Below are 18033 nucleotides of genomic sequence, written 5' to 3' on the forward strand. Positions count from 1 at the left end.
TCCAAACTTTTGACTGGTACTGTATAACTAACTTTTTCTTACACTGTAGGTATGAGGCCTTTTGACATTTTCCCCCTCAAACACTTAGAACTGTGAGGTGTTTGAATATCTTTTTTAATTTTTTTTATCTTTGAGTCTCTGATAGCTGATAAGGAATTTATATTTCAACAAACTGAAAGGGGACTTTTGACTGTTGCCTGAAAAACAGCTGACTGTTCAACATGACAGCTCCACAAAACTATCCCAATAGAAATGTTAAACTAATACACCCAGAAAAAGAACAAGAAATGTTACGAATAATGACAGAAGACAAGAAAGTGCATGTTTGGTTGCTATTGAGTCCAACACTGAAATCTCGCAAGACAAGGATTTTGGGGTAACATGTATCCAGAGCAAGGAGAATGGCATTTGTCCAATACATATTGTACTGTACATTCTAATTGTTGTATGGCTGTTAAGCTGTGAATGCAGTGATTTTATACACATCCGACATTCTTTACAGAGCTGGGATCCCCTTGGCTGGAATACACACCAGCTAACTTGGTCCCTTTCATGGCCGTATTTCCCTCAGGAGAAGAATGAAGCAGCACAAACTTAAACACATGAAGTGGTCTTCTCATACACACACGCACACAAATTGACACTCAAACACGCACACGTACACAGCCTTTGTCCAATACCATACATCTCTGCCCAAGATACTCAAGAAAAAGATAAATATTTGAATTCAACTACCCAGCAGTTACTGGTGTTCCGGCTTTGTACAGTATTTATACCTTTATAATATAGTTATATAGATTTATACTTTCCATGAAATTAAAAATTTATTAAATAGGCTTAAGGGAAAAATACATTTGTAATAATAGGGGAAACACTGCTTACATTGATTGTTTTTAACTGTAAACTTTAAAGCAGCCAATGATTGAGATCTCAAGTTCATGGACACGGCAGCACTGTCAATGGCTCGGTAGCCTTTTTTCCTTTTTTTCTCCATCTTCTAGCCTCGTTCCACCTCCTAGTTTGCATTGGGATGTCAGCTCGGGAGATCTCCCGGATGTCCCAGCATTTCCTTTTCTCTGCCTTCCTGCTCCACACGTCCCCTCTCCCCTGGGCTGAGGGAGGCCCAGACCTGCACAGGGACCATGGGGAGTGTGGTTGGCAGTTAAGGCCACAGGAGATCAACCCTTCTACTGGTTCCTCCTCTCCCACTCCCAGCCTATCTCTCTCCTGTCTCTTTGAAGTGGACACACAGTACTGTGTGTACATGGCACTTGGGGGGACAGTTCTGCATCGTTGCGGACGTGGACTGAGAAAGGGTGAGCTGGAGTGTTTGAGGAAGGAGGTCAGATCGCATGCTCTTAGGGAGAGTGGGCTGTGACAAAGGAGGTGTTCCCACTGTCCTTCATACCATGAACTCATTGCTGCCGTACAAAACCCGCTGCTGGGGTAAGTCAGGTGGATCCCTGCTGCGGCCCCCACTGTCATGGGAGTGCCTCAAGGGTGAGTTCTTGGATCCTTTCAGTTTCTGTTTGCCCTTTTCCGGGTTGAAGGTGCCTCGGCTGGTGAACTGTGACCTCTCTTCGAACGCCCCCTCCTGTTTGGCCGGGGGGGGACAGTCCATGCTGTCGCAGCGGGGAGGCTGGGTCAGGTACAAGCCCTGGGCAGAGCCAGAAGAGGGGGACTTGGAGCGGTAGCGAAAGTGGCGAGCTGTGGCCGCAGAGGAGGAAGAGGACGGGTGGAAGTGGGAGGAGGAGAGGGAGGAGATGGTGGAACAGGAGTCCACTGAGTCCTGGGAGTCGGGTTGCCTGCGTAGGTTGCGGCGTCGGTGGCTCTTCCCCTCCAACCTCTTGGTTCGGGCAATGGGGGCCAGTGTGGGTTCTCTCTCTGAGGGACCTAAAAAGGTCAGCGGTCAGACCATGATGCAGGATACTATAGTAGCAGCAGTAGAAAACTATATGTTTCAACTAAATAAAACAAATGTTTTACTCATGTCTCTTTTTGCTACACAGAATTGTAGAGAGAAACTTAAAATATAACCACAAGTTGTAACAAGCATTTTCCAAACAGGTTGACCATGGTACGGTTTAATATCATGGCATACCGGAGAAGTCGGAGGTGGCTCCTTCAGAGTCCACGTTGAGGTTCTCGGAGCTGTCGGCCGTGCCGATGGACGCCTCCGACTCCAGGGTCTCATCGTCTGATGCTCGCTGCTCCAAAGTCAGCATCTCAAAGGTTAGCTCCTCCCTGGGGTGACAAACATTGGTGAGGTCAATGCAGAAGGAAAACACACTGACAGTTTTAGCCATTCATTTTCCTCATTTTAGGTACACTTTACCATTCATTTAAGATTCCTCAAATATCCTGTAGGTAAAGGTATAATACTGTATTTCTACATTTATTTTATAACATGCTTCTCATTGTACAACCATATCAGTTGCACATTGACTGAGGGCGCCCCCTAAATGCTACTGTAGGTATAATGCTATAAGGTACTTCTCTTTCTGGAGGCTCTCGATCTGCTCCGTCAGCACTCTCTCCTCCTGCTGCATGGCCAACTGCTGCTGCTCCGATACCTCAGGCTCCAGCCCCACCCCCACCTCCTCACCGCCGCTCTCCTGCATCACTGCACCCGTCACGGACGGCAGGCGCGGGCTAACCGGGGGCGAGGGTGTGTGGTAGCTGAACCGCCGTACGTGGCCCTTGCCCTGCGAAACAAAGCACAAAACAGTCAGGGAGAAGTTAGTGTTAGCTTATGTTAGCTTAGGCTAATGTCAGCGTTTGTCCTGGTGTAGGATTGTCCTGATTCATGACAAGAATAGCAAAGCAGGGGAAAATGACAGCATCTGGCAGCGAATTCTATTTCAGGTTGTATAGCCAGCAACCGTTACTCCTACTACCTAGGAGGGCCCTTCCACCAAGTTACATTGACGGGACGATAGACCATCAATCACCAGCACATGCAAAAAAACCTTTGTAATACCCAATTGTAATACTTGAAACATCAATGTTTCATAGTTCGCTTTTAAACCCATAACGACCCAAAGACTCATGCTCCCCACACATACAGTCTAGCAACCAGCAGTCACAGCAGATACCCAATCGCAAAATCATGTTGGATGCTGTGCAGCATGGGTTACCTTTTTGGCTGCGTTTGGCTGCGTGGTACAAACAATTGAGAAGCAAAAGAGAATATAAAAGTGAAAATGAGGCCAAAGACACTGGATAGTATATGGTCCCTAACCTCTTACAAAGTCCTCCATAATTCTACCTTGTGATGATACACCAGGACATTCCTCCTGGAATTGCTTTAATACCAAAGAGCTGCTACGGTCTACAGCACATGTAATTGGGAAGATCTTTGATTGGATCATGGGACAAGAGGCAGAAAAATCTAAGAAATTATATTATGAATAGGTTAATTTACATGATAAGTTATATTAGGTTATAATAGGTTATATTACATGATAGGTTATTTCACATGATATTACATAATAAGTCATCTAGTGTAGGACATAATTTCCTACATTTTGACCCCAAGGTCAGGAGGAAATGGAGTAAGCAATCACATTTCTCAAATGTGTATTTTAGGATGAAACTGATTAAGTGTGATGATACACTTTATACTTTCTACAATATACTCTATAAACTTACAAATACAATAAAAATAACAACCCAACGTGGGTTTAGTAGATAGTAAACCAGACGATGACAAACAGAAAATATGTCATTAAAATATGGAACTATAGGTAATGAAATCATTATAACGTATTTGAGTTGGAACACTGTCAAATACAGAAAATCCTGTCAGAGTACAGCATAGTCAAAATCTAATGAACAAACATTTGCATGATTAAATTACAGTATGTCAATGTCTTGAACTTTCATCCACAAGAGACTGTTATATTATACAGTCAGGCTCACACAAAGAAATAGAGAGGGGAAAAAGCGAGAGGAGAGAGAGAGAGAGAGAGAGAGAGAGAGGGGAAAAAGCGAGAGGAGAGAGAGAGAGGGAAAAGCGAGAGGAGAGAGAGAGAGGACGAGAGGGGGAGGAAAAAGCGAGAGGAGAGAGAGAGAGAGGGGAAAAAGCGAGAGGAGAGAGAGAGAGAGGGGAAAAAGCGAGAGGAGAGAGAGAGAGAGGGGAAAAAGCGAGAGGAGAGAGAGAGAGAGGGAAAAAGCGAGAGGAGAGAGAGAGAGAGGGGAAAAAGCGAGAGGAGAGAGAGAGAGGGGAAAAAGCGAGAGGAGAGAGAGAGAGGGGAAAAAGCGAGAGGAGAGAGAGAGAGCGGAAAAAGCGAGAGGAGAGAGAGAGGGGGAAAAAGCGAGAGGAGAGAGAGAGAGGGAAAAAGCGAGAGGAGAGAGAGAGAGCGGAAAAAGCGAGAGGAGAGAGAGAGGGGAAAAAGCGAGAGGAGAGAGAGAGGGGAAAAAGCGAGAGGCGAGAGAGAGGGGAAAAAGCGAGAGGCGAGAGAGAGGGGAAAAAGCGAGAGGCGAGAGAGAGGAAAAAGCGAGAGGTGAGAGAGAGGAAAAAGCGAGAGGAGAGAGAGAGGAAAAAGCGAGAGAGGAAAAAACGAGAGAGGAAAAAACGAGAGAGCGAGAGAGGAAAAAGCGAGAGAGGCGAGAGAGGAAAAAGCGAGAGAGAGGCGAGAGAGGAAAAGGCGAGAGAGAGGGCAAGAGATGGATCGAGAGATGGATCGAGAGATGGATCGAGAGATGGATCGAGAGATGGATCGAGAGATGGATCGAGAGATGAGAGCCAGAGATGAGAGCCAGAGAGCAGAGAGAGAGAAAGTGAGAGATAGAAGGTCAGCCAGACATGGACAAAGTGAGGTGGCGCCATGTTGTGAGGATGGAGGACACCAGGCAGACCTCGGCATTAGGACAAGGTGGGCACGGTGAGCAGTGATCAATGCCACAACAAAATAGCTGACAGCTGACTATGATTAGGCGAGCCTGGTCTTGGTAACAGTGAGTGGATACATACCGGGACAGTACTGCGGGATATGGTCATAAATCTAACAGCAATTAGTACAGGTTTCTGGATTAGGAAGGAAAGACAGGAAGGGGAATGACAGGATTAAAATGGGAGAAAACAGAGTTAGTGTGAAGAGGAGGTGGTTCAAAGTAGGCTGACTTAAGAACGGTGTTTTAACAGGATAAGTTAGCTAGTTGGGGGGGGGGGGTTTAATTTAAGAACAGTGTTTTAACAGGATAAGTTAGCTAGTTGAGGGGTTTAATTTAAGAACAGTGTTTTTAACAGGATAAGTTAGCTAGTTGGGGGGTTTAATTTAAGAACAGTGTTTTTAACAGGATAAGTTAGCTAGTTGGGGGTTTAATTTAAGAACAGTGTTTTTAACAGGATAAGTTAGCTAGTTGGGGGGTTTCATTTAAGAACAGTGTTTTAACAGGATAAGTTAGCTAGTTGGGGGGTTTAATTTAAGAACAGTGTTTTTAACAGGATAAGTTAGCTAGTTGGGGGGTTTAATTTAAGAACAGTGTTTTTAACAGGATAAGTTAGCTAGTTGAGGGGTTTAATTTAAGAACAGTGTTTTTAACTGGATAAGTTAGCTAGTTGGGGGGTTTAATTTAAGAACAGTGTTTTTAACAGGATAAGTTAGCTAGTTGGGGGGTTTAATTTAAGAACAGTGTTTTTAACAGGATAAGTTAGCTAGTTGATGGGAGTTGATGTCTTGTCTAATACAGTCTGTGGATAGTGGTGATGAACAGCTATAACTTTTGACTTTACCATTGATCTCCGAATGAGGGTCAACCTGCACTTGGCTTTGTTCTCGGCAAACTCCAGACTGTTGATGTCCTTTAGCCGGGCGCAGTACTTATTCATCTGCTCTCCGATGATGAGCTCCACACACCTAGAACATGAAGAGCCATGGTCACATTACAGTCTAGTACTACATCTATGTAATCCTATAGTAGCAGCAGTAGACGACTATAGTAGCAGCAGTAGACGACTATAGCAGCAGCAGCAGGATACTATAGTAGCAGCAGCAGGATACTATAGTAGCAGCAGTAGACGACTATAGCAGCAGCAGCAGTAGACGACTATAGTAGCAGCAGTAGACGACTATAGTAGCAGCAGTAGACGACTATAGTAGCAGCAGTAGACGACTATAGTAGCAGCAGTAGACGACTATAGTAGCAGCAGTAGACGACTATATTAGCAGCAGTAGACAACTATAGTAGCAGCAGTAGACGACTATAGTAGCAGCAGTAGACGACTATAGTAGCAGCAGCAGCAGGATACTATAGTAGCAGCAGTAGACGACTATAGTAGCAGCAGTAGACGACTATAGTAGCAGCAGTAGACGACTATAGTAGCAGCAGTAGACGACTATAGTAGCAGCAGCAGACGACTATAGCAGCAGCAGACGACTATAGCAGCAGCAGACGACTATAGCAGCAGCAGACGACTATAGCAGCAGCAGACGACTATAGCAGCAGCAGCAGCAGGATACTATAGTAGCAGCAGTAGACGACTATAGCAGCAGCAGACGACTATAGCAGCAGCAGTAGACGACTATAGTAGCAGCAGTAGACGACTATAGCAGCAGTAGACGACTATAGTAGCAGCAGTAGACGACTATAGTAGCAGCAGTAGACGACTATAGTAGCAGCAGTAGACGACTATAGCAGCAGCAGCAGCAGGATACTATAGTAGCAGCAGCAGACGACTATAGTAGCAGCAGTAGACGACTATAGTAGCAGCAGTAGACGACTATAGTAGCAGCAGTAGACGACTATAGTAGCAGCAGCAGTAGACGACTATAGTAGCAGCAGTAGACGACTATAGTAGCAGCAGCAGTAGACGACTATAGTAGCAGCAGTAGACGACTATAGTAGCAGCAGTAGACGACTATAGTAGCAGCAGCAGACGACTATAGTAGCAGCAGTAGACGACTATAGTAGCAGCAGTAGACGACTATAGTAGCAGCAGCAGCAGGATACTATAGTAGCAGCAGTAGACGACTATAGTAGCAGCAGTAGACGACTATAGTAGCAGCAGCAGACGACTATAGTAGCAGCAGTAGACGACTATAGCAGCAGCAGTAGACGACTATAGTAGCAGCAGTAGACGACTATAGCAGCAGCAGCAGGATACTATAGTAGCAGCAGCAGGATACTATAGTAGCAGCAGCAGGATACTATAGTAGCAGCAGTAGCAGCAGCAGGATACTATAGCAGCAGCAGCAGGATACTATAGCAGCAGCAGCAGGATACTATAGCAGTAGCAGCAGGATACTATAGCAGTAGCAGCAGGATACTATAGTAGCAGCAGCAGGATACTATAGTAGCAGCAGCAGCAGCAGGATACTATAGCAGCAGGATACTATAGCAGCAGGATACTATAGCAGCAGCAGCAGGATACTATAGCAGCAGCAGCAGGATACTATAGCAGCAGCAGCAGGATACTCTAGTAGCAGCAGCAGGATACTCTAGTAGCAGCAGCAGCAGCAGGATACTCTAGCAGCAGCAGGATACTATAGCAGCAGCAGCAGACTACTATAGCAGCAGCAGGATACTATAGTAGCAGCAGGATACTATAGTAGCAGCAGCCGGATACTATAGCAGTAGCAGCAGCAGGATACTATATCAGTAGCAGCAGCAGGATACTATAGCAGTAGCAGCAGCAGGATACTATAGCAGTAGCAGCAGCAGCAGAATACTATAGCAGTAGCAGCAGCAGCAGACTACTATAGCAGCAGCAGCAGCAGCAGACTACTATAGCAGCAGCAGCAGCAGCAGACTACTATAGCAGCAGCAGCAGCAGACTACTATAGCAGCAGCAGCAGCAGACTACTATAGCAGCAGCAGCAGCAGACTACTATAGCAGCAGCAGCAGCAGACTACTATAGCAGCAGCAGCAGCAGACTACTATAGCAGCTGCAGCAGCAGACTACTATAGCAGCTGCAGCAGCAGACTACTATAGCAGCAGCAGCAGCAGACTACTATAGCAGCAGCAGCAGCAGACTACCATAGCAGCAGCAGCAGCAGACTACTATAGCAGCAGCAGCAGCAGACTACTATAGCAGCAGCAGCAGACTACTATAGCAGCAGCAGCAGACTACTATAGCAGCAGCAGCAGACTACTATAGCAGCAGCAGCAGACTACTATAGCAGCAGCAGCAGGACACTATAGCAGCAGGACACTATAGCAGCAGCAGCAGGACACTATAGCAGCAGCAGTAGCAGCAGCAGGATACTATAGCAGCAGCAGCAGGACACTATAGCAGCAGCAGCAGGATACTATAGCAGCAGCAGCAGGATACTATAGTAGCAGCAGCAGGATACTATAGCAGCAGCAGCAGGATACTATAGTAGCAGCAGCAGGATACTATAGTAGCAGCAGCAGGATACTATAGTAGCAGCAGCAGGATACTATAGCAGCAGCAGCAGGATACTATAGCAGCAGCAGCAGGATACTATAGCAGCAGCAGCAGGATACTATAGTAGCAGCAGCAGCAGGATACTATAGTAGCAGCAGTAGCAGCAGCAGGATACTATAGCAGCAGCAGCAGCAGGATACTATAGCAGCAGCAGGATACTATAGCAGCAGCAGCAGCAGACTACTATAGCAGCAGCAGAAGGATACTATAGCAGCAGCAGCAGCAGACTACCATAGCAGCAGGATACTATAGCAGCAGGATACTATAGCAGCAGACTACTATAGCAGCAGACTACTATAGCAGCAGCAGAAGGATACTATAGCAGCAGCAGCAGCAGACTACCATAGCAGCAGCAGCAGACTACTATAGCAGCAGCAGCAGCAGCAGACTACTATAGCAGCAGCAGCAGACTACCATAGCAGCAGCAGCAGCAGACTACCATAGCAGCAGCAGCAGCAGACTACCATAGCAGCAGCAGCAGCAGACTACCATAGCAGCAGCAGCAGCAGACTACTATAGCAGCAGCAGCAGACTACTATAGCAGCAGCAGCAGCAGACTACTATAGCAGCAGCAGCAGACTACTATAGCAGCAGCAGCAGCAGACTACTATAGCAGCAGCAGCAGCAGACTACTATAGCAGCAGCAGCAGCAGACTACTATAGCAGCAGCAGCAGCAGACTACTATAGCAGCAGCAGCAGCAGACTACCATAGCAGCAGACTACTATAGCAGCAGCAGCAGGATACTATAGCAGCAGCAGCAGGATACTATAGCAGCAGCAGCAGGATACTATAGCAGCAGCAGCAGCAGGATACTATAGCAGCAGCAGCAGCAGGATACTATAGCAGCAGCAGCAGCAGGATACTATAGCAGCAGCAGCAGCAGGATACTATAGTAGCAGCAGCAGGATACTATAGTAGCAGCAGCAGGATACTATAGTAGCAGCAGCAGGATACTATAGCAGCAGCAGCAGGATACTATCGCAGCAGCAGCAGGATACTATAGCAGCAGCAGCAGGATAATATAGCAGCAGCAGCAGGATACTATAGCAGCAGCAGCAGGACACTATAGCAGCAGCAGCAGGATACTATAGTAGCAGCAGCAGCAGGATACTATAGCAGCAGCAGCAGGATACTATAGCAGCAGCAGCAGGATACTATAGCAGCAGCAGCAGGATACTATAGCAGCAGCAGCAGGATACTATAGCAGCAGCAGGATACTATAGCAGCAGCAGCAGGATACTATAGTAGCAGCAGCAGCAGGAAACTATAGTAGCAGCAGCAGCAGGATACTATAGTAGCAGCAGCAGCAGGATACTATAGTAGCAGCAGCAGCAGCAGGATACTATAGTAGCAGCAGTCAGCAGCAGGATACTATAGCAGCAGCAGCAGCAGGATACTATAGCAGCAGCAGCAGCAGACTACTATAGCAGCAGCAGAAGGATACTATAGCAGCAGCCTACCATAGCAGCAGGATACTATAGCAGCAGGATACTATAGCAGCAGACTACTATAGCAGCAGACTACTATAGCAGCAGACTACTATAGCAGCAGCAGAAGGATACTATAGCAGCAGCAGCAGCAGACTACTATAGCAGCAGCAGCAGCAGACTACTATAGCAGCAGCAGCAGCAGACTACTATAGCAGCAGCAGCAGCAGACTACTATAGCAGCAGCAGAAGGATACTATAGCAGCAGCAGAAGGATACTATAACAGCAGCAGCAGCAGCAGACTACCATAGCAGCAGCAGCAGACTACCATAGCAGCAGCAGCAGACTACTATAGCAGCAGCAGCAGCAGACTACTATAGCAGCAGCAGCAGCAGACTACTATAGCAGCAGCAGCAGCAGACTACTATAGCAGCAGCAGACTACTATAGCAGCAGCAGACTACTATAGCAGCAGCAGCAGACTACTATAGCAGCAGCAGCAGACTACTATAGCAGCAGCAGCAGACTACTATAGCAGCAGCAGCAGACTACTATAGCAGCAGCAGCAGGATACTATAGCAGCAGCAGCAGCAGGATACTATAGCAGCAGCAGCAGCAGGATACTATAGCAGCAGCAGCAGCAGGATACTATAGCAGCAGCAGCAGGATACTATAGCAGCAGCAGCAGGATACTATAGCAGCAGCAGCAGGATACTATAGCAGCAGCAGCAGGATACTATAGTAGCAGCAGCAGCAGCAGCAGCAGGATACTATAGTAGCAGCAGCAGGATACTATAGCAGCAGCAGCAGGATACTATAGCAGCAGCAGCAGGATACTATAGTAGCAGCAGCAGGATACTATAGCAGCAGCAGCAGCAGGACACTATAGCAGCAGCAGCAGGACACCGAAGCAGCAGCAGCAGGATACTATAGTAGCAGCAGCAGGATACTATAGTAGCAGCAGCAGGATACTATAGTAGCAGCAGCAGGATACTATAGTAGCAGCAGCAGGATACTATAGTAGCAGCAGCAGGATACTATAGTAGCAGCAGCAGAGGATACTATAGTAGCAGCAGCGGGGATACTATAGTAGCAGCAGCAGGATACTATAGTAGCAGCAGCAGGATACTATAGTAGCAGCAGCAGGATACTATAGCAGCAGCAGCAGGATACTATAGTAGCAGCAGCAGGATACTATAGTAGCAGCAGCAGGATACTATAGTAGCAGCAGCAGGATACTATAGTAGCAGCAGCAGGATACAATAGTAGCAGCAGCAGGATACTATAGCAGCAGCAGCAGGATACTATAGCAGCAGCAGCAGGATACTATAGCAGGATACTATAGCAGCAGCAGCAGGATACTATAGCAGCAGCAGCAGGATACTATAGCAGCAGGATACTATAGCAGCAGGATACTATAGTAGCAGCAGCAGCAGGATACTATAGCAGCAGCAGGGATACTATAGCAGCAGGATACTACAGTAGCAGCAGCAGCAGGATACTATAGCAGCAGCAGGATACTATAGTAACAGCAGAATACTATAGTAGCAGCAGCAGCAGGATACTATAGCAGCAGCAGGATACTATAGCAGCAGGATACTATAGCAGCAGGATACTATAGTAGCAGCAGCAGCAGGATACTATAGCAGCAGCAGCAGGATACTATAGCAGCAGGATACTACAGTAGCAGCAGCAGCAGGATACTATAGTAGCAGCAGCAGCAGGATACTATAGCAGCAGCAGGATACTATAGTAACAGCAGAATACTATAGTAGCAGCAGCAGCAGGATACTATAGCAGCAGCAGGAAACTATAGTAGCAGCAGCAGCAGGAAACTATAGCAGTAGCAGCAGCAGGATACTATAGTAGCAGCAGGATACTATTGTAGCAGCAGTAGAATACTATAGTAGCAGTAGTAGGATACTATATTAGCAGCAGCAGGATACTATAGTAGCAGCAGCAGGATACTATATTAGCAGCAGCAGGATACTATAGTAGCAGCAGTAGAATACTATAGTAGCAGCAGTAGGATACTATATTAGCAGCAGTAGGATTGTGGTCTCACGCTGTGGTCTTGCCGATGTCCTGGACACTCTGCAGGGGGTCGATGGTGTCGGGGCAGCGGAGGATGCAGGGGGCGAAGACAATGGCCAGGGCGTTGGCCGACATACGGTTGGTGTCCTCCTGCCCTGCGATCCTGGAGAATACACCAAACAAAAACAGTGCCTTCAGAAAGTATTCATCACACCTCTTGACTTGTTCCACATGCTGTTGGTTTATAGCCTGGATTTAAAATGAGATTCAATTGAGATTGAGTCACTGACGCAATACCCCATAATGTCAAAGTGGAATTATGTTTTTAGATCTATTTTTTAAATGTATTAAAAATGAAAAGCTGAACATGTTTGAGTCAATAACTATTCAACCCCTTTGTTATGGTAAGCATAAATAAATGCAGGAGAAAAATAGTAAGTTGCATGGAGTCTGTGTGCAATAATAGTGTTTAACATGATTTTTGAATGACTACCTCATCTCTGTACCCCACACATACAATTATCTTTAAGGTCCCTCAGTTGAGCAGTGAATTTCAAACAAAGATTCAATCAAAGAACAGGGATGTTTTCCAATACCTCTCAAAGAGCCCCTATTGATAGATGGGTAAAACAAAAGAAAAGCAGACATTGAATGTCCCTTTGAGCATGGTGAAGTTATTAGCTACACTTTGGGTGGTGTATCAATACACTCAGTCACTACAAATATACAGGCGTCCTTCCTATTACAGTTGCCGGAGAGGAAGGAAACCGCTCAGGGATTTCACCATGAGGCCAGTGGTGATTTTAAAACAGTTACAGAGTTTAATAGCTGTGAAGAGAGAAAAACGGAAGATGGATCAACAACATTGTAGTTACTCCACAATACTAACCTAAATGACAGGAGGGAACAGAAGGAAGGCTGTACAGAATAAAACATTCTAAAACATGCATCCTGCTCGCAATAAGGCACAACTCTTTATATTTTCAAACATGGTGTTGGCTGCATCATATTATGGGTATGCTTTTCATCAGCAAGGACTAGAGAGTTTAAAAATAATAAAAATACATGGAATAGAGCTTTGCACATGCAAAACCTTGAAGGAAAACCTGGTTCAGTCTGCTTTCCAACAGACACTGGGAGAAAAATGTAAGTTTCAGTACAATAACCTAAAAAACAAATATACACTGGAGTTGCTTACCAAGATTGACATTGAATGTTCCTGAGTGGCCTAGTTACAGTTACAGACGTAAAACCGTCTTGAAAATCTAATGGGAAGACTTGAAAATGGCTGTCTAGCAGAAATCAACAACCAACTTGACAGAGCTTGAAGAATATTGTACAATCCAGGTGTGCAAAGCTCTTAGAGACTTACCCAGAAAGACTCACAGCTGTAATCTCTGCCAAAGGTGATTCTAACATGTATTGACTCAGGGGTGTGAATGCTTACAGTACCAGTCAAAAGTTTGGATACACTTACTCATTCCAGGGTTTTTATTTTTTCCATTGTAGAATAATAGTGAAGACATCAAAACTATGAAATAGCATATGAAATCATGTAGTAACCCAAAAAGTGTTAAATAAATCTAAAATATGTTTTATATTTGAGATTCTTCAAAGTATCCACCCTTTGCCTTGATGACAGCTTTGCACACTCTTGGCATTCTCTCAACCAGCTTCATGATGTAGTCACCTGGAATGCTTTTCCAACAGTCTTGAATGAGTTTCCACATATGCTGAGCACTTGTTGGCTGCTTTTCCTTCACTCTGCGGTCCAACCCATCCCAAACCATCTCAATTGGGTTGAGGTTGGGTGATTGTGGAGGCCAGGTCATCTGATGCAGCACTCCATCACTATCCTTCTCGGTCAAATAGCCCTTACACATCCTGGAGGTGTGTGTTGGGTCATTGTCCTGTTGAAAAGTAAATGATAGTCCCGCTAAGTGCAAATCAAAGGGGATGGCATCGCTTCAGAATGCTGTGGTAGACATGCATCAGATGACCTGGCCTCCACAATCACCCAACCTCAACCCAATTGAGATGGTTTGGGATGAGTTGGACCGCAGAGTGAAGGAAAAGCAGCCAACAAGTGCTCAGCATATGTGGGAACTCCTTCAAGACTGTTGGAAAAGCATTCCAGGTGACTACCTCATGAAGCAGGTTGAGAGAATGCCAAGAGTGTCCAAAGCTGTCATCAAGGCAAAGGTTGACTACTTCGAAGAATCTAAAATATAAATATATTTTGATTTGTTTAACACTTTTTTGTTTATTACATGATTCCATATGTGTTATTTCATCGTTTTGATGTCTTCACTATTATTCTACAACGTAGAAAATAGTAAAAACAAAGAAAACCCTTGAATGAATAGGTGTGTCCAAACTTTTGACTGGTCCTGTATGTAAATTACATATTTCTGTATTTAATTTTCAATACATTTGCTAAAATAAAAAAATCTAAACATGTTTTCACTTTTTCATTATGTGGTAGTGTGTGTAGATGGATGAGTGGAAAAAAATATTTAAACATTTTTGAATTCAGGCTGTAACAACAAAATGTGGAATAAGTCAAGGGGTATGAATACTTTGTGAAGGCACTGCAGTATAATACATGTGTGAAGTTTGGTTCCAACTTCTTGGAACCAAAGTTGGAACCAAACTTCAAACTTCACTTAAGAGTTAGGACATTACAGAATTGTTCTGTTATTGGATGAATCTTCTCTCTTGCATTTTCCTTTTGATGTGACGTACAACTGCTACAGCAGATACTAGTGCAATAGAGGGAGGAGAAAGTCTGTTACCTAACTAGGTGGAAGAAGAGCCGTTCCAGAGTGTTGAGGTGAGTTCTACTGAGCTGGTCGATAATAGAGTAGACCCCTCGAATCACCTCCTTCTTGTCCTGCAGGCCTGTAAACACATTCACCACCAAACATATTGATTACATTTTTCATGGGGTTTTGAATCAGTTTTTGATATATTCATCTGAAATAAAATCTCCTGTTGTAGGTCAGTGAGAGAAGTTATTTTCAATGTCCAACAATGATGTTGAACTACATACATAAATAAAATATGTAAGGAGTAAACATTTATCAGAAATTAAATGACAGGAAGGTAGGAGTATTTACACATGGCGCGGAGGAACTCCTCGTATAGTTCAAAGGTCATAAGCGGATTGGGCAAGTCCCGGAGCCACTGCTTGAAGACACTAGCGATAACGTGGATGTTGTAGTCATCCAGGTTCATGCCGTTCACGTCTGTGTGGACAAACGGCCAAAATGTCAGAATGAAACAAGCATCCCTGGTTGAAGTTAGCGTTAGCATTTAGCCATAGCATTGACATTTTCATTTGCAAATAGCCATTAGCGTAACTAGATGCCTCACCCTGGTCTATGTTAGCATGTATACAGTACCTGTGTCCAGTCCCTGCTTGAGCTCTTTGATCTTATTGGTGGAGCCAGACTTCCTATAGATGCCCTCGGTGTAGAGGCCATGCATCTCAATGTAGTTGATGAGCTTCTCCACCACCAGGGGCACTGTCCTCTCCTCGTTGGTCAGACGGGACACCTCCACCCCAAACTGCCTGGACGACAGCTCTGGGTCGTACTGCGCACACACACAGACACAAAAAGAGATGTAGCAGCGCATGTGGACACACACACACACACACACACACACACACACACACACACACACACACACACACACACACTCACACACACACAGCTTCTACCGAATACATATTAATGTACGTTGATCTAGTCGTGGTAGCCTTACCTTTTTGCTGCATTTGGTGGTCAACTTCAGGCAGCACTTTCTGTGGCAGGCGTAGCGACACACTGGATAAACACAGCCAGAGAAATGCAAGTCAGCGCCATTTTCCACGGAAAGACAGTGCCTCCGCATTGTTAACATGGGAGGAAAAACAAAAGGTTATGGCCGCTCACTAACTGGCTACAGGGCTAAGAGACAGACGCAACATTGGCCAGGGAGGAGAAAACATCCTTTCTGACTGCTGCTTGAGAAAACTGTGGAGGATGAGGAGCTGCAGACCACATGAGTCCAGTTGAACACAATCTGATTAGTAGGAGGGGTTAGGAGGGGCCACAGCTCAACGCTTGGCCAAAGGGCCGCTGAGGACGTGCACAGTAATAACGTTTGTGTGTGTGCTTGCATGCCTGTGTTGTGTGTGTGTGTGCGCACAAGTACTCACATTTGCAGACGCAGGCCCTGTCCATCATCCAGATGAGAGAGGAGCAGTACTCGCAGTAGGTGGGGATGCTGTACTGGGTTGCCTTGAAGATGTGGCCATTATGTTCCTCCACCTGTAGGAGGCAGCAGAGAGCAGGTGAGAAAAGAGCCAAGCAGAGTTTATGTTAACATGAATTCTTTCTATAGTCTCCGACTCTCCTGTTTATTCTAGTTACTAGCCCATTTCCTTTTTTTCTAAAGGGCAGATAGAAGCTTGGCTGACAGGCGGTTAATATGTTTTAAATGGAGACGAGCAGCAACGCAGATGTTGCATAGTAGTGCAATGCAAGACGATGCACTCACAGAATATCTGAGTATCACAGAGTTCTGCGCATGTCCACGGATGCGGTTCAATCTGCTACAGTGTGATAGCTGCGGGAACAAAACAGAGGAGAACTTTCTCCTCGTGCTTCAATGCTTTTAGTTGTTGCGGAAATTGGCCCGATATTTCTGTTTACTTCGTGCATCACTGACGATACCTTTTTTTAAATTTAATTGTCATTATTTTTTTATTATAGAAAAATTTCTCCCCAATTGGTAGTTAGTCTTGTCTCATCGCTGCAACTCCCGCACGGACTCTGGAGAGGTGAAGGTCGAGAGCTGTGCTTCCTCCGAAACACAACCCAACCAAGCCGCACTGCTTATTGACACAATGCCCACTTAACCCGGAAGCCAGCCGAACCAATGTGTCGCAGGAAACACCGTACACCTGGTGACCCGCCACAGGAGTCGCTAGTGCGCGATGGGACAAGGACATCCCTGCCGGCCAAACCCTCCCGGACAACGCTGGGCCAATTGTGCGCCACCTCATGGGTCTCCCGGTCGCGGCCGGCTGCGACAGAGTCTAGACTCGATCCCATAATCTCTAGTGGCACAGCTAGTGCCTTGCAGCACTCGGGAGGCCCCCACTGACTATACCTTTAAGATCAGTCTGGCTTCAGTCTCATACCAAAATGGTTGATTACTAGTTTAAAAAAAACAGTAAGAGCAGGCACTCACAATATCGGCATCCTTTTTCCTCCTCTTTTTTCGCTCGGTTTTGGGGACCTGCTGGGAAATACAACAAAATATAACAGCTCTGACAACAACAAATACTGTAATACCCTGATAGCTTACCAATTACTAAGATCATAAAGACCACAATGCTCTTTTCCAGCGGACACTCTCTTCCAGAGGGGCTTAGTATTGTAGCCAAGGGCTTCATGTGACTGTACAGTGTTTCAATTAGCCACCTGGGTGTTGGAAGTGTTTAGCACCAGCAGCTAACCCAGTTAACCAGGCCACTGTAGCAATGCTGTACCTGACAACACACACACACACCCTGAAGCTACCAACATTGCTGCTAGCCCACCTAAATCATGGCTTCATCTACCAACATTACTGCTAGCCCACCTAAACCATGGCTTCATCTACCAACATTACTGCTAGCCCACCTAAACCATGGCTTCATCTACCAACATTACTGCTAGCCCACCTAAACCATGGCTTCATCTACCAACATTACTGCTAGCCCACCTAAACCATGGCTTCATCTACCAACATTACTGCTAGCCCACCTAAATCATGGCTTCAGCTACCAACATTACTGCTAGCCCACCTAAATCATGGCTTCAGCTACCAACATTGCTGCCAGCCCACCTAAACCATGGCTTCAGCTACCAACATTACTGCCAGCCCACCTAAACCATGGCTTCAGCTACCAACATTACTGCTAGCCCACCTAAATCATGGCTTCAGCTACCAACATTACTGCTAGCCCACCTAAATCATGGCTTCATCTACCAACATTACTGCTAGCCCACCTAAACCATGGCTTCATCTACCAACATTACTGCTAGCCCACCTAAATCATGGCTTCAGCTACCAACATTACTGCTAGCCCACCTAAATCATGGCTTCAGCTACCAACATTGCTGCCAGCCCACCTAAACCAT

At 45.7% G+C, this 18033-nt stretch overlaps 1 protein-coding gene across 16 annotated transcripts in view; it reads right to left on the bottom strand.

Moving 5' to 3' along the window:
• Positions 1-318: 318 nt before the first annotated feature.
• myo9aa (myosin IXAa) overlaps positions 319-18033 on the bottom strand; it is a 202530-nt gene continuing 184815 nt past the window's right edge. For 10 of the 16 annotated variants that reach the window (XM_045708250.1, XM_045708251.1, XM_045708254.1 and 7 more), the window contains 12 exons: positions 17099-17149; positions 16062-16173; positions 15626-15687; positions 15262-15454; positions 14977-15105; positions 14653-14758; positions 11889-12020; positions 5738-5861; positions 3138-3155; positions 2494-2705; positions 2102-2244; positions 319-1893 (listed from right to left, as the gene is read on the bottom strand). In XM_045708250.1, the coding sequence (XP_045564206.1) occupies positions 1403-1893; positions 2102-2244; positions 2494-2705; positions 3138-3155; positions 5738-5861; positions 11889-12020; positions 14653-14758; positions 14977-15105; positions 15262-15454; positions 15626-15687; positions 16062-16173; positions 17099-17149 (1773 nt within the window). In that variant the 3' untranslated portion in view covers positions 319-1402. The remainder of the gene's footprint in view (positions 1894-2101; positions 2245-2493; positions 2706-3137; positions 3156-5737; positions 5862-11888; positions 12021-14652; positions 14759-14976; positions 15106-15261; positions 15455-15625; positions 15688-16061; positions 16174-17098; positions 17150-18033) is intronic. The other 6 variants (XM_045708257.1, XM_045708244.1, XM_045708249.1 and 3 more) reach the window with 4 other exon arrangements.

The sequence above is a fragment of the Salmo salar genome, chromosome ssa26 (genome assembly GCF_905237065.1).
Source record: "Salmo salar chromosome ssa26, Ssal_v3.1, whole genome shotgun sequence".
In the NCBI taxonomy this organism is placed as follows: Eukaryota; Metazoa; Chordata; class Actinopteri; order Salmoniformes; family Salmonidae; genus Salmo; species Salmo salar.